The sequence below is a fragment of the Mytilus trossulus genome, chromosome 1 (genome assembly GCF_036588685.1).
Source record: "Mytilus trossulus isolate FHL-02 chromosome 1, PNRI_Mtr1.1.1.hap1, whole genome shotgun sequence".
In the NCBI taxonomy this organism is placed as follows: domain Eukaryota; kingdom Metazoa; phylum Mollusca; class Bivalvia; order Mytilida; family Mytilidae; genus Mytilus; species Mytilus trossulus.
Genome location: NC_086373.1, coordinates 13209600 through 13227173, shown reverse-complemented (window position 1 = coordinate 13227173; position 17574 = coordinate 13209600). Strand labels below are relative to the sequence as shown.

The 17574-nt window shown below is 31.2% G+C and overlaps 2 protein-coding genes across 5 annotated transcripts in view; one reads left to right on the top strand and one right to left on the bottom strand.

Annotated features, from left to right (window-relative positions):
• LOC134715605 (VWFA and cache domain-containing protein 1-like) overlaps positions 1–17574 on the top strand; it is a 157500-nt gene that overhangs the window by 74991 nt on the left and 64935 nt on the right. The window lies entirely within an intron of this gene.
• LOC134715631 (tetraspanin-18-like) overlaps positions 1931–17574 on the bottom strand; it is a 41160-nt gene continuing 25516 nt past the window's right edge. For all 4 annotated transcript variants that reach the window (XM_063577961.1, XM_063577952.1, XM_063577944.1 and 1 more), the window contains exons 3-9: positions 13150–13350; positions 12166–12240; positions 11484–11603; positions 10821–10920; positions 9385–9524; positions 5541–5624; positions 1931–3807 (exon numbers count right to left, since the gene is read on the bottom strand). In XM_063577961.1, the coding sequence (XP_063434031.1) occupies positions 3709–3807; positions 5541–5624; positions 9385–9524; positions 10821–10920; positions 11484–11603; positions 12166–12240; positions 13150–13350 (819 nt within the window). In that variant the 3' untranslated portion in view covers positions 1931–3708. The remainder of the gene's footprint in view (positions 3808–5540; positions 5625–9384; positions 9525–10820; positions 10921–11483; positions 11604–12165; positions 12241–13149; positions 13351–17574) is intronic.

Sequence of the window (17574 nt, the reverse complement as noted above, 5' to 3'; positions counted from 1 at the left end):
TTTTCTCGATATTGATACAGATGGACGATTTCAACTTGGGATCTCTGACTAACGTGATGATACAACTTTCAAATTGTCAACTTCCCATATCTTATCAGTAACATACATTCTATTCCATCTTATTTGAAACGTTACATTCGTGCATGTTCACACTTTATTGATTTTTTTAACAGGTGCATGCTCCTTACACAAACATTGTCCCAACAGAGTAATAAGACAAAATAGACAGTTCAAAAGTTAACAACCACTATTACAAAATGGTTGACCGATACAAAAAAAACATGCTTATTAATTCACAAGGATATCCTTTCCCCCTCTTCGATCTTAATACACCAGAATAGTAGTTTTATTTGTAAATAAAATCATCATAGATACCAGGACTAAATTTTATATATATGCCAGACGCGCGTTTCGTCTACAAAAGACTCATCAGTGACGCTCGAATCCAAAACAGTTAAAAAAGCCAAATAAGGTACGAAATTGAAGAGCATTGAGATCCCAAATTCCTAAGTGTTTCCAAATACAGCTAAGGTAATATATGCCTGAGGTAGAAAAGCCTTAGTATTTCAAAAGATTCAAAATTTTGTAAACAGTTAATTGATAAATATAACCATATCAATGATAATTCTTGTCAGCACAAACGCTGACTAATGGGCTTGTGATACCCCCAGGGAAATAAATCTCCACTAGCAGTGGCATCGACCCAGTGGTTGTAAATAAACTCATCATAGATACCAGGACTAAATTTTATGTATACGCCAGACGCGCGTTTCGTCTACAAAATAACTTTACCGATTGTGACATTTTGACTGAGTGTGGATTTGTATTGCAGAAGAAGCATACATATCAGGAGACGTTTACCCTGTCTACACACTTGGTCTCGCTCCTTGTTGGAATCCTTGCAACTCACTCGGTTTTTGTTTGTGGCCTTGATTTGTCTTCTTAACAGATTTTTTAGATTTTAACCTCGGTAAACTTTTCCAGCCTTAATTTGCAAAAAATATGCAACCCTCTGCTGTCGTTTTATTATTACTTTTTTTCTGTAAGAATAAACTGACATTGGAATGCTTTTTTTCATCCGCTATTTAACTTGGTAATGTTTGCCAGTTACATTCGAATTTATATTGTTACATTATTTTTATCTAAATTTACTTTTTATGAAATGTTGATTCGAATTACTAAGGTTTGAGAAACACCACGCAAAACCAGAGTGGTATAACCTCACAACGTTATTTTATCAACCCTTCCGACTGTTTTGATTCGAGCACCACTGATAATCTTATGTAGACCAATAAAAGTCTTAACAAATTTAACGAATTCAAAGATAAATATAAATTGGGGCAAGTTCAGAAATCCGGACAAAATTACACGTGCGAAACGTGCGCATATTGCATAGCAAATAATGTCATGTAATCACAAGTGCTGGAGTATGTTTTGTGCTTGAACGCATTACCGGACAAGTAGTCGTAGCATTTTTGTTTTTATTTAAAATGTCCTGGAATACCAAATTCTAAGTCTTGTAACTTTGACTGTTTTTACTGTTTTTCCATAAGGCAAATATTGAAATTTAAGCAAAACCTTTATATATAATTATTATATATAGGAAGATGTGGTGTGAGTGCCAATGAGTCAACTCTCCATCCAAAAAAAATCTTTTAAAAGTAAATCATTATAGGTCAATGTACGGCCTTCAACACGGAGCCTTGGCTCACACCGAACAACAAGCTACAAAGGGCCCCAAAATTACTAGTGTAAAACCATTCGAACGGGAAAACCAAAGGTATTAGTCTGTTTGTCTTTTTTTTAGCCATGGTGTGTCCGAGCTTTAAGTTTGAATGTCTCTCTGGTATCTTTCGCCCCTCTTTTATATAAACCGCATACTTTATCAACTGAAAACTCTTAGTTGGTATCGCTTGTAATATAACCCATGTAATACAAAATATTTAATATTTCTTGTAGAATTATTTACAAAAACACATAATAGTAAAATAATAAAAAAAAATACTGTATTACAGTATAACAAAACAATCAATAGGAACCAGTTTCTACATAAAATGTTGATGATGTGATAAAACATTTAAAACCAAAATCTTGTAACATAATGTTAAAATGTGTTAAAATGACAATTGGTCCCATCAGATATAAACATTGCACATTGATTTAAAATTACATGCAGTAAAACATAATGTGAGATACACCATAACATGACAAATCACCATAGGAATTACAAATCGCTTTTAAACATCAATCATTCAATACATTCTACCATTCATTCAATCACTCCTTTTATTGCACAGAATTGTAATAAAAATGCTGCTTTGCAATATTTCACTTCAAAACAATAATATTCACTTCTTACATGATCAATTTCTATAACAACAAAGGAAAATATACAGTTATATTTGTATTTGACTCGCAAATATCAACAACTCAATTTAAAAATGAATTTCTTACTAAAATAATGCAATGAAAAATGATGATTAATATTAAAATTAGATAGAAATAATAATGAATAGTACACTCTTAAATATTTAAGTATACAAGGATTAATTTATTAGTTAAAAAGGATTTCATATAGTTAAAAAAAAAAGTAAAGCCTTTTCCAAACATTGTGGAATTCAAAACGCTTCTATAAAATTAATAGGGCAAAAGTTTTGATTCATCTAACTAACTGTTTTTTGGTGATATTTATATAAATGAAATTATTTACATATGAAAATTTGGCATAATAATGTGTTTGCTTCTTCAATAACTGCATAACTTGTTACTCAGAGTGTTCATATATAAATCTTCGAACTACATTGAGAAAGCAAGAATTGTTTTTGGGTATTTGCTAAAAATATCTATAACTCATAAATCATGCATTCTACAAGCAAACTATTTACTGAAGTTATATCGAAATTCTTTTCACACTTTCCAACTATACATTGCACAAATACATGTACAATAACAACCTTTCATGAGGTACCATGTATATATCCATATCATAAAAGCAAAGCAATACATTACTTGACTAAAATGGCAATTTTGCTGATATAGTAACTTCATATAAAGGAACAAGCAATTTAAAATATACTGACAATTTTGAAAGAAATATATTGATAACTAATAAACGATAACACATTGTAATATACTTTATCAATTTACATGTTTTATATTATACTAATTGATGCTGAGACGTTTTCTTTCAAATGAAAAAAAACGGCCTGCACTTGCTCTACCTGTCACATTGAGTTAAAAGAAAAGGGAAAATACAGGATAATTACAATTTACAGATTTCATCTGTTTTGAATAAACAATTCTTCACAGTGTATATTAGCAGTAATGCAAAAATATTCTGCAAAGAGATGGGACTAAATAAACGGATAAAGCGCTGTGACGTGGTCATCAAGCATTTTTGTATGCCCTATATTAAATGTGGGTGCAAATTCGCGCCAAACGTGAAACGCGTTAAAACATATTTATTGAGGCATATCCCTATTGAAATGCAACAATACAGTGAAAGGGCTCAATGTCTTCGATTGTCACGTGGTATGGGTTATTCCAACAATTTCTAGCCTCGACTTAACAGTTCAATAGAGTAGCTTCGACCGGAAACGTCGTCTTTGGTATTTTGTCTCACGTGTCTATCATATGCATCTCCATATATGGCACTTTGAGAAGGATTTTAAGAAATCGGACGGAAGTTGTTTATTCATGAGTATAACTTCATACTTCCGCCTCTTGTCCATCGTCGTCATCGTCGTCATCCTCATCGTCCGGATTTACATTGGCACAAAGATAAAACGATATAACAATACCAGCTATCTGCAATAGAAAAAAGAGCAATTTATAAAAATGTATATATCATTTATATAGAATTCATTGTTTTATTTATATAAGAACAAAAATAAAATTTATACCAATGTATCTCAGTACTTTTTTATTATGTCATGTAGGAATGATGATTTAAAGGAGTAAGTTCGTTAAGGGCCATATTTGGCCCCAATTATAAAGTTCATAGTTAGAAGACAATAATCATTTTAAGTTGCCTTAAAAACATGTGAGAAAGTTAAACAGAACTGTTTTTGTCAAAGTTTAATTCTAACACATTGATTTTTACATCCCAAAAAGTTCAAGATAGGGGATTTTGCTGATATTTGACAAAATCAGCTGGATTTCAACCAAATAAAGGACAAGGAAACATAAAGCGCAGGCGTCGACAAGCTTAATATTCAAATAAGACATGCGAAATGTCTTCACAAACATTATTTTAAAAGATCTTTATTATCGACGTATGCGCTCTTTGTTTCCTGTCCAAAAATCTATGGAAATTTACCCATTTTTATTGTTTTTTTCGACAAAAATCAATAAGAGTACAACTTGTGACATCATAATGAAACGCAGAAACGTAAATATTTCAACAAAATGGCTTATATCCTATGTAGTCAATGTATTATCTATAATTTATCGTGATATTGGTCAATAAATACGAATTTGAAATTTAAGCTAAAAAAGGGGGCCATTTTAGGACCTTATCGAACATACTGCTTTGAAAATCAAGGAACAAGAGGAGTATGAAAGAACAATTATGAACATTGTTAGCAATTCCTATTGTTATTGTTCTATGGTACAAATTGTATTCTTGTATTTCAGTTTGCTAATGTACTTCATCTTTATGCATGTTTGTGCTTCTTTGTTACATATAACATGACTCTGTACTTATTCATCCCGTCATTGTGTTCTTGTGCTTTGATTAATTCTTTTATCCTTGTCTTTCATATTTGCTAACATTCTTTGGCATGCATATGCCTTTTTGTGCTTCTTTGTTACATATTTGATTGTTTTATAGTGATTAAGATTATAACACAATGTTGACTGCTGTATCCATTTTTTTTTACATTTTTGCCTATTATGCCTGTTTGTTTGTTTTGTTCATACATCGTTGTTTTATACGACTGTTATACAAGCGAGAGGTTAAGCTAGCTATAAAACAATGTTTAATTCACCACTTTCTACATAAGAAAATGTCTGTACCAAGTCAGAAATATGATAGTTGTTATTCGTCTGATGTGTTTGAGCTTTTCATTATATCTTTATTAAGGTTTCCGGTTTTATTTTCTCTCTGAGTTCAGCTTTTTGTGAATTTATTTTGGCTTAAAATCACGCTATATCCTAACACATATCTTATTTTCATATTGATAACCATATGAAAAAAAACCACAACTTTTACAAATACTATTATTGTTGTTGTTTGAAGTATACTGTTATCTGTGTTATAATAAACAAAGGGGGGGGGGGACAAAACAAAGCAGAATAGAACAAAGAACAAAAAAAAACCCAAAAAATACAAAAAAAAAAAAAAAAAAAAAATAACAAAAAAAAACCAACTCGTCAGCATTTTGCTTCTCGCTGTATGAAAGACCAGTTAGTGATCTTCGGCTGTTGTTTGTTCTTTGTTCGGGTTGTTGTCTCTTTGACACATTTCCCATTTCCATTCTCAATTTTCTTTCTTGTTATATAGAATGATATATTGTAGGAATTAATTCGTTTACACCTACCAGAAATACTGGAACTGCGCCTGCTACTATCGCAATGTAAAGACTATGTTTTTCTAAATATTGAATAGCTTTGTCATAGCAACCCTGAAATATAATATTAAACAGTTTTGATTAAAGATTATTTGATAATCAGTATGTATCTAAAGTTTTATGAAATGGTGTAAGTAAAAACATGCATGTATGTATCAAAAGAGGGACGAAAGATACCAAAGGGACAGTCAAACTCATAAATCTAAAACAAACTGACAACGCCATGGCTAAAAATGAAAAAGACAAACAGACAAACAATAGTACACATGACACAACATAGAAAACTAAAGAATAAACAACACAAACAACACCAAAAACTAGGGGCGATCTCATGTGCTCCGGAAGGGTAGGCAGATCCTGCTCCACATGAGGCACCCGTCGTGTTGCTTATGTGATAAAAAATCAGGTAAATAGGGGTTACACTAATGTCCTGACAATGTCCTGACAATGTCCTGACAAAGTCCTGACAGAAATGAAAATGCTAAAAACTTTTTTATTATTTGAAGGATTTACTTGAAATTTGGAATCAAGCAAGATGAGAACTTATATTTAATAAATAAATAAAAAAAAAAATAAAAAAAAAATTTTAAGAGTTAGAAAACTTGACCTGACCAACTTGACTTTGAAACTACTAATGTCCTGACCGATGTGAAACGGCTAAAAAATGTTTTATTATTGACAGGATAGACTTCAAATTCGATACCAAGGAAGATTGATACATTTAATACAAAAATATAAGAAAAAATAAGAAAAAAAATATTTTCAAGAGTTAGAAAGCTTGACCTGACCAACTACGTACTCCCGTGACTAATGTCCTGACCGATGTAAAATGCAAATTACTTTTTTTGTTCTTTGAAGGTTCGACTTCAAATTTAATGTCAAGGAAGATCCTAGCATTGAATACAGAGATATAAGAAAAAATATTAAAAAAACTAATTTTAAGTGTTAGAAAACTTGACCTGACCAACGTCGACTCTGCACTGACTAATGTCCTGACCAATGTAGAAAAGAAACCGTAGAAAATGCCGAAAACTTTTTTATTCTTTAATGTATGGATTTCAAATTTAATGTCAAGGTAGATTATAATACTAAATATATTGATGCAAAAAAAAGATTAAAAAAATTAATTTAAAGAGTTAAAAAACTTGACCTGACCAACGTCGACTCTGCTCTGACTGATGTCCTGACCAATGCAGAAAACTTATTATTATTAAAAAAAAATGACTCAAGTTCCTTACCAAGGAAGATGATAGCAGTAAATATAGGAATTTATGAGAGAAAAAAACCCGCTGAATTTTTTTATTTTGTTTTATTTTTTGAAACGTTAGAAAACTTGATCTGACCAACTTGATATTTGTCATGATGAATGTCCTGACCGTTATATAGATATCAATAACCTTTTTGTTATTTATTGGGATATTACCAAGTTAGGTAGCAGGGAAGATTACAACACTTGGTATAAGCAGAGACATATATACACATATGTCTCTGGTATAAGCATGTAAAAAAAAATGTTTTAAACTTGACCTCACCAATGTCCTGAATGATGAAGAAAAGACAAATATTATATAACTGGGCTTTTTTCTCTCTCTCTTAAGACAGAATATACTTAATTCTTTATATTATATAGATTTTTTTTAATTTAAACATAGTAAAGAAAGAACTTGGATGCACTTTTTGTTATTCGTAATATATGTGTATAAGAAAGGCAAAAGACAGTAACATAATAAAATTATATTTCTGTGTGATTCTAACATAATTCTACTTTGAATGCTTGTAAAAACAATATATTGACATCAAAAGAAGCCCATTTCCTGTCCTTATTTAGATAAGATATTTATCATGTTTATGTTATTTGACATGTTTAATCCCTCTTTAACTAAACAAAAAATTATGAGTGAAATAAATAAGAAAAATATAGTTAAGTAAACACTCCAATTTGTGTTAATTTTAATTAATGTATGTGTGAATAAATGTTGATTATTCATGTCACTGTCTTTGGACTTAATTGCATTCTTTACATCTCTATAATCCTTTCATATTAAATGTACAAAAGGTGCATTTACTTAGTATCTACAGCATCTCTAATCACATATAACTTTTCTCAGTGATATAAAACTTAATTATATCCCTTTCAATAACAAAAAAGTTATTGAACGGTCAGGACATTCATCATGATATAAAGATCAAGTTGGTCCGGTCAAGTTTTGTAACATTTAAAAAAAAATAACATAATTTCATAAACTTTTATTATGAATATTATAATTTTCCTTGGTAAGGATCTATAATTAAGTCAATTCTTTCAATAACAAAAAAGTTATTAACATTTTCTACATTGATCAGGACATTAGTCAGTGCAGAGTCGACGTTGGTCAGGTCAAGTTTTCTAACACTTAAAATTAGTTTTTTTAATATTTTTTCTTATATCTCTGTATTCAACGTTAGAATCTTCCTTGACATCAAATTTGAAGTAAAACCTTCAAAGAACAAAAAAGTTATTTGCATTTTTCATCGGTCAGGACATTAGTCACAGGAGTACGTAGTTGGTCAGGTCAAGCTTTCTAACTCTAAAAATATTTTTTTTTCTTATTTTTTATTATATTTTTGTATTAAATGTATTATTCTTCCTTGGTATCGAATTTGAAGTCTATTCTGTCAATAATAAAACATTTTTAGCCGTTTCACATCGGTCAGGACATTAGTAGTTTCAAAGTCAAATTGGTCAGGTCAAGTTTTCTAACTCTTAAAAATATTTTTTTATTTTTTTTTTAATTTATTTATTAAATATAAGTTCTCATCTTGCTTGATTCCAAATTTCAAGTAAATCCTTCAAATAATAAAAAAGTTGTTAGCATTTTCATGTCTGTCAGGACTTTGTCAGGACATTGTCAGGACATTAGTGTAACCCGGTAAATAGTCTAATTCGGTAGGTCACATTAATGAAAGGGAAGGGGATTGTAGTTACGACGTAAGGAACATATCCGATATCATTTGTGAAACAGTTCATTTATCCATGCTATTTTATTCTTAACGGAACTGCGCCTGCTACTATCGGAATTTAAAGACTATGTTTATCTAAATATTGAATAGCTTTGTCAAAGCAACCCTGAAAAATAATATTTATAATTTTGATTAAAACATCTTTGATAATCAGTATGTATCTAAAGTTATAAAAGTAAAAACATGCATGTATGTATCAATTTATCAATGATGTAAACAAACTCATCAAAGATATAAGATTGTAAAATTGTATTTACGCCAGACGCGATTTTCGCCTACAAAATACTCATCCGTGACTCTCGAATACAAAAAGTTAAAAAGGCCAAATAAAGTAGCAGTTGAAGATAACTGTTATTCTTCATGTTCTTACCGGAAATGAAACAACTATGATAGCCTTTACATAAACTTTACTTGAACTCTGGTGGTAAATTGTCTCATTGGCATTTAAACCAGATCTCATAACATGAATTAAGTTTTAATATATTTTTTTAGTGTTTGGGTTTCTTGCAAACGTCACCACTGAATGTTTAGTAATCCAGGGAACTTATACAGTATAAAAAGTCCCTGAGTAATCAAAATGTTAATATTTTTGATATGTTTACTTTATTATCTCATTGAAATAATCAAATGTTTTAGTATTGATATTGAGTAATGATTTTGATTCTTTTTTCTTTTCTTATTAATGTTCTACAAATTGCATTGCAACTGACTAATTCTATTTTATATAAATGGTGATTAGTTAATATCGAATCGATTTAAAAACTTTCATTCAACAATACGAAAACATGTTCATATTATACCGTGATAAACTTACATTCGTATATAATGCCGGATTACCATGGACACTTGGGTCTGGTCCCTTGACAGGAATACCATCATATTCACTATTTATACCCTGACAGTCGTGGGAAGGCCACCCTGGATGACAACAACTTTCTGGTACAAAAGGAAACACTTGAAAGAGAAAAATATATATATATATTATTTATAAACGTGTTAAGGAATATTATATTACAATTGTAAAAGTCTTAGATGCATGATTATTTATATTAGTTGTTAGTGGCTTTGAACTAGCTGTCAGATAACTGCGAGTACTCTCAGATCTGTTCCTAGTGTCTTTTTGTTGTTGGGATGTACAAGTACCCGGCCACGTCCACTTGTATTTTTGTCCATCTGATGAGTTAAGCCTTTTTCAACTGATTTTTATAGTTCGTTCTTATGTTGTACTGTTATACCACTGTCACAAGTTAGGAATCCCGCTAACATGTTTGACCCCCGCCACATTATTTATGTTTGTGCCTATCCCAAGTCAGGAGCCTGTAATTCAGTTGTCGTTAGTTTATATGTTACATTTTTGTTTTTTGTTCATTTTTTTATATAAATAAGGCCGTTAGTTTTCTCGTTTAAATTGTTTAACATTGTCATATCAGGGCCTGTTGTAGCTGACTATATATGCGGTATGGGCTTTGTTCATTGTTGAAGGCCCTATGGTGATCTATAGTTGTTTATGTCTGTGTCATTTTGGTCTCTTGTGGACAGTTGTCTCATTGGAAATCATACCACATCTTCATTTTTATAAATATATCTCTTTATAAATATTTGAGATATAGTGAGACACTTATCATAATAAATACTACGGACAGATTAAGTAAAGACCCCCCTTTCCGCAGTGAACATTGCACAGGCTTCAAAGATTGATGCAAAAACTGTAAAGTGGGAGATTATAACAAGCAGACATTCAAACTGACTATGCGGTATGTGCTTCGGTCATTATTGAAGGTCGTACGGTGACCTATGGTTGTTAATTTCTGTGTCATGTTGGTCTCTTGTGGAGAGTTGTCTCATTGACAATCATACCACATCTTCTTTTTTTATATTCAAAACTCATAAGTCGGAAAGCAATTGAAAACGCCATAGAAACAAAAACAATAAACACGAAAGGACAAGCAACTCAACATATCATCAAAGAGAACAATAAACACCAGGAACCGGAAGTTAAAACCGGGATGATCTGATCTGGAATGGTAAGTAGAGCCTTCTCCGCATTCGACTGTCACGTGGCTATACAAGGTCACAAAAACAAATTTGAAAGTTAAAACAACGAAAAAAACTTGTTATTTTTTTGTTTACAAATTCAATACCTTCAACTGCATTTAGGAATAATAGATGTCTTTTTATCTTTATATTGTTGCTGTTATAAACAACGTTTACCAATATTCAATTTCCATTCATATTGAGTTATAAACTTACTTTTTTGACTAGGCCGTTTTCTGTACCAATCAGTTCTTCCTTTGTAAAATGCCCAGGAATAACGTGATGTAATATTACCATGCGGACCACAACATTCTAGCTGCAATAAAAAATCAACATCAAGTACAGTTTGAATTATAAAATCAAATATCAATATACATATATTCCGCTTTTTTTTAAGTCAGGAGCCTCATAAACAAAATAAAACAAAACATTTCGTATGTTAAGTCCCTTACCTTAAGTAGTTGGGTTTTTTTTCGTTGCTTAGGTCTATATCTGCATGTTCCCAAAAGTTTCGATCTTTGGTTCTCTCCTGTTTTGAAAACGAACGTTTAAATGACAGAAATTCAGGAAAGTAATTCCTGAGCATAAATTCTTTTAAAAAATGAACTAAAAAAGTACGTCTAATGGAATGAATGGCATAGATCTGCGTCCCTCTTTTTTTTTTTAAAAGACACAGAAATTTGATACTTTAACAGTAATATTAAATTTCATAAAATATCACTTATCAGTTAAGTGCAGTTTTAAATACATTTTTTGCCACTTCCGATTTGTAAACACTCATTGATGATTGTACTTTGTACTGTAGTTTATCACATGTTGCCTTCACCGACAATACCTATGTTTTCTGATTTCATTAATTGAATGTGACAACCAACTTACCGTTCGTTGCATTGCATCCCATGCGTCTGTTAAAAGTCTGTTTTCTGAATTTTTTATTATATCAATATTATAATTATATTCTAAAGTGTTCTCGAATCTTTTCTTCATTCCTTCGGTTATCTAAAAAAAATCAAAATATAGTGATAAGTATAGTGATGCCTTAAGGTGGTATGGGAGGTTACTTTGTTGTTTATATCGTGTTTTTTTTTAAAGTCGAATAAAAAGTACAAATCACCATCCTTGCTTACAAGCTACAGTTTTGTTTACATGCTGTAATTATTTCATGCTGGAAAAAAACAACAACAAAATTCTGCAATAGAATATAAAATACAAAACAGCAATTAAATAACCATATATATCCTTTCTTTCGAAGGACTGAGATAAAATATACTAATGACATAATGTTTGAGGGAGTTTCGTGTGACTATTTTTCTAACACCAAAAGATGAATAGTTATAACTTTTTATATTTTTTCGCAAGACCTATTTGTTTGTTTGTTTTAGGAATAAATCAGTATAAGAAAGATCTCGCGATCTGAAATAAGCTTGTGGTTTACTTTGACAAATAATAACTTTGACAGAGAGCTGTCTCATTTGCACTCTTACCACATCTTTTTATAGCTATATATTGTGACAAAGTTTTCGTATATATACAACACTAATTACTTAAAAATTGAACTTACTTTTGTTCTAAAAATAATACCAATAACACTGCCTCCAACAAGCACACCTAGCACCATAAATAAAACTGTTCCATACTGAAAATAGATAATGTGTTGTGAAAAAAACTGAAATCTGGACAAAGTAAAATGCTGAGAACCATGCAAAAAGCATTTAATCTATTATCAATTAGTACTGACACTGCTGTCTACTGGCCATGTATCATTTTCTTTTTTTCCATGTTATTTATAAACATATACTTGTATAAATATAATATATATATACAACTCGTCTAAACATCAACCCAACAATGTTAGATCTGTAAATTTGCTTTCGCAAATTTTTGGTTCTTCCCTCGCCGGGATTCGAACCCATGCTACTGTGATATCGCCTGCACTGCAGCCGTCCCGCTATACCACACGACCACCTGGGCTCTCAAAAAAAGAGCTTTCGGTGGGCATGTGTTACCTTTCCACGTCAGTTTTAATCTAGCGGCGTACTACAGTACATGCTATATAAGGCATGAAGATGTTATTGTTACAGATCAGCTATATATATATATATATATACGAGTCTAAATTGAAAACTACGTTCAAACCTATGACTGCGTTGGATAAAAACCGCAATTTTTATACGTGTGCATGTCAAACAAATTTCGTTGTAGAAGGGTCTAAAAACAGCACAAACAACATTTTCCAAAAGACCAAAAGAGTGAAAAAGTATATTTAAACAAAACGCATTTGACTAACAGGTCGAACAACTGATGTTCTTTAACCCTGCTGACTGCCATTGGCGATTGCCAAATAAAATTGATCACAGGTTGTAACAAAATGGATCTTATTATAAATTTAATACGTCACAGAAAGAAAAAAAATTGTATATATATAAATGATAAAGATAAATGATAAAGCTATATAGTCATAAAAGTGTTAATGAACTCCTCTTGGTTTCTTTAAAACTTTACATTTCTTTCATTTGTCTTATAAAATCGACAGATAAGTACTCACAAATCCAAGGACATATTTATCCTGTCTCATAGTACCACAGCAACCACAGAAGGCAAGAATAGCCACAGTGCCACCACCTGCCACTAACGCATACGTCACATACTCGAACAGACGAGAATCTACGATGGCAGCTATCTCCCTTGTACTGTAATCTTTGACCAGCATCCATATTCCTAGTCCTAAAACACCTGCACCAAGTATCTGAAAGGATATACATGTTTAATTTATACTTAAGATCTGGTGGTAGTAGGTCTCTCTAACTATATCTCTCCAACTATATTTGGTGAACTTGGCACTAACGAAAATATTGCCTTCATGACATTGGATCCTTTTTAGGCGGCAAGATTTAGCTTACCCTTTCCCCAAAATTTTAATCTAAAAATGCAGAAAGCTTGAGCATTCTTAATACACCTTTTCATTGACGTTTGTGTACAACTGTATTTCTTAATGTTAATGTTTGCTATTCTTCCTGTATGTTTGCCTATGCCTGCTGCTACTGTGTTTGAAACTTCTTTTTATTTCTATTTCATGTCAACATTTTGTCAGGTTTGTACGACCAGTCCTTCCACCTCCCACCTGTGTATACTTAATGGTTATGTAAAAGGGAAGTGTAATAATATGGTATCGTTTTTCATGTCGTCCCTGTTTTTCATTTGATTTCTAAACGCAAGTCGTACATCCATTGATGTATAATATATACATGTATCATTTACCTTTTACATTTTTGTCGTCGTTTTTCGACGATGAGTATTGCTTGCATAAGTTTTTGCACTGAACATATCGAATGCAATTATAAGTTAGTTTACATAGAAATTCAAACAGGTTCGGTTGAGATACTGGTGTATATTGTTTCTGTTCTTTTAATTTCTGCCATACTATAGACTTAAATAACATTAAAAAAAGTTATATTTGCATTCAAAACACCTTCCTTGATTCAGATTCTACGTTGTTATGAAACAATGTTCAAAAATAAATGTTTGTTTTTACATTAACTGTATGACATGTTTGCTTCCAGACTGAGGTTTTCCATTCTATTACCGTATTTAAATATATACAATTTTCTCTATTTTCCTATCAAATACTGGAAGGATTGTATAACAATGTCTTAAGTGAATCAATCTGTGTGCGAGATGCTATTTGTTTCTCCTGCCAGGGTTCCTGCTTATTGCATTAATTCATCAATTGAAATTCAATGATACAATGCCTTTCTGTCAGAAATACAGCCTTATAGACAATACTCAGAACACAGTCCACTTGATAAATCACATGATTTAATGTCTATGGGCAAACTTGATATTAGGGGATTCAACAAAATGTAATTTTAGGTGATGTGTGATTATTCATGTTATCGATATATCAACAAAAATGTGTTTTTGAAGACAAATTTGTAATGCTAGGGTAACGAAGGCATCTGTTGACAAAGCATTAATCAGTATTAGGGTCCGATATCTCTTCCTTGCAGATCATCAAATTATGATGGCAGTCGCCGCTATCTTTTTCATCCCGTTTTAGAAACTTCTCATGTGTCAGGACTTAGTGACATAACTCATCTTACTTAATCATTTATATATTGCATTAACATACAGTTTTATATTTAAATCGTTTTTCCAAAAGTTTAAAGAGCAGACTAAATTATCAAAGATTATATAACGCAGGTTGAACAAAGCATTTAGTTCAGACAAAGTAAATGTAATTTGGACGATATCTCGGACTTTAATATCGAAAATAATATGTGAAGCTTTATCTTTCAGATATACATGCATGCAGTAAATGAAAATTTTCTGAAATAGGTTTAAATAAGTAAAGAATGAATGTAGAAAGCGGCGAAAAATATTCCTTTTTTGTTTTAAGGTGGTACCCAACACCTGAACTAAAATTAATTTGGCTCGTTTAATTTTCTTAAAATTTTGACAAAGTATTTACTTTGACCCTTTGACAAAAATATGAAAATTTCAAATAATTTGAACCAACTGTTTAATCAGAAAAATTACACTGGTTATATAGCAGTTTGACAAAAACTTATTTTGATCATTGAGAAGCTTTATAATCCCTTAACAACATAACGTCATTAAAACGTTCTGCTGATTTTACAGAGTTATCTCCCTGTAGTGTTAGGTACCACCTTAAATTGCGATTTCTCGGCAATTCGTATTCAGAACTCAGATTAACATGAACAAAAAAGATACGTATTGCTATGACAATTTCCGGTTTAACGACAACACGATTTAAAATTCAAAACAGATAGACAAGAAGACATAATGATACTTGTATTCAAGACAAAATAACAGATAGACAAGAAGATATAATGATACTTGTATTCAGGACATAAGTTTCTCCAGATTTTCTTTATTCCAAACTCTGTGTTCCGTATGGAAATATAACATTTGAACTTCGCAGTTACTAAAATTGTTCCACTGAGGTTAAACATTTCGAGATCCACTTTCAATGTCACCAGTGAGTTCAAAAGCACTTCAGATATATAGCAATGAAATTCGCATAAGCTGATCTGAGAAGTTGGCAAGGGAAATGACATGTAAATTCGTTTCAAAAGAAGTTCCTCGGGACGTGACTAAACATAGCGATGAGAATCCATCGCTCAATAAACTCATTACAGCAAATTACACTTCATTGTATTTTACACAGAGACCAATTATTATTCCAAATACTTTATAATGAGAGTCTTTATATTTGGGGAAATATGTAGTTTCTATTATGCAAATAGATGCAAGTATTTAATGAGAACTGTTAGATAAATCGCTCGAAATGCGTCGTTCGTATATTACATGCTGATAAACCGTTGATTAACGCAAAATCTTTATCAATTAGGTCATCCTTGAATAGAAAGTTTAATTGATATATGTTTTGTAATTGGTTTTGGTTAGATTTTAGTGAAAATACAAGCATACACAATTTCTTCAACTTTTGGAGGTGTAGAAATACATGCGGTTCTTGTTTTTATAATATAGATCATGTATATTACACCGTTGGCTTTGATGTTATTATTGTTTTATTCTAGTATTTTTGTTTGCCCTTCATAGTTGCTTTAAGTGTGAGCCAAGGATCGTAGCTGAAGGCCATACTTTGACCTATATTTTTTTTTATACATTGTGACTTGGATGGCAAGTTATCTCATTGGCACTCATATCTCATGTTCTCTTGTAGGTCAAAAGCTGAGCTTTTCTACAAAAATCACATAATTATGAAGACATTGAAATTAAAAGAAAAATGAAATTGTTGTCAATGTCATGTGTTTCTGTAGTACAGATCGGTGTGTATTTTACCTAAAAGTACAGAGACGATGGTTTCATCACGAAAAGTTAACTATTTTTTTTCCAATGAACTTTGGAAATAAGTTTAGAACAAGTTAAAATTGTCCTATAGGACATGATTTTTCTATTCACAAAATTAAGTTGACCTATTACTCGTAATGACCGATAGATAACACACCGTAATTACAAAAACTTAACTTTAATAAACGAAATCAGGCATATGGATGAGTTTAAGGTCAAATGGCGTCGCCATACAGACAGACAGAACCTATAAACTTACAGAACCAATGAACTAAGATTTAACATTGAAGGTGAATCAAGAATAGCATGAAATTCATAAAGTGTTGATTTAATTTTTTTTCTCATAATCATCGTAAAACTGACCAAAATTATGAAAAATAACATGAGGTTAAGTTGAGGTGACATTTTTTTCAGGCAGGAACATTTAACAGTTCAAATGAAATAGTTTTTCTTTTAGTCATAATAACTGAAAATGTTCCTTCAAGACGTATATGTACACGTATTCTGTATGATTGATAATATGATAGAGTTATAACTTATATTAGCTGCAAAGTATAACAAATTACGAAAAAAATAAAGCAATTGAGAGTTTAAAATGAGACCACGCACACCGGAAATTAGCCAGTTCATGGAAAACTACAGACCACAAGGTTTCTGTAAATAATATAAATACATTATATTCTGCTCTTCTACATTCTTATAAGAAACAAATCTCGATACTGAATAAATATTTCTCGCCAGTGCCAAAACAAAAATCCGTTTTTATTTGTTAATGTTCTTACTGTGGTGGTTTTTTGTAAACAGTCTTCATATAGAAGAATTGACAAGGAAATTGAACTCTTGTTTATACTTTAAACTTTTCCTTCGAAGACATAAAATTGATTCCTATTTCAAAAGTTAAATAGATCAAGACCAACGAAGTTCGTCACTGTCTGAAGTAAATACAATTACTATCAAACTGACTAAATCTCCGTGAAATAAAAAAAAATCAACATCAACGTTAAATTACGTTAAATGTCGTTTCAATGACTATTCTTTAAAATATAAAAGATTAAACATTTTACCAAGCTTCACAAAAAAATCTAATTTCAAATATGCATAGTAACTTCAACAATGATAATCAACAAAAATCGTA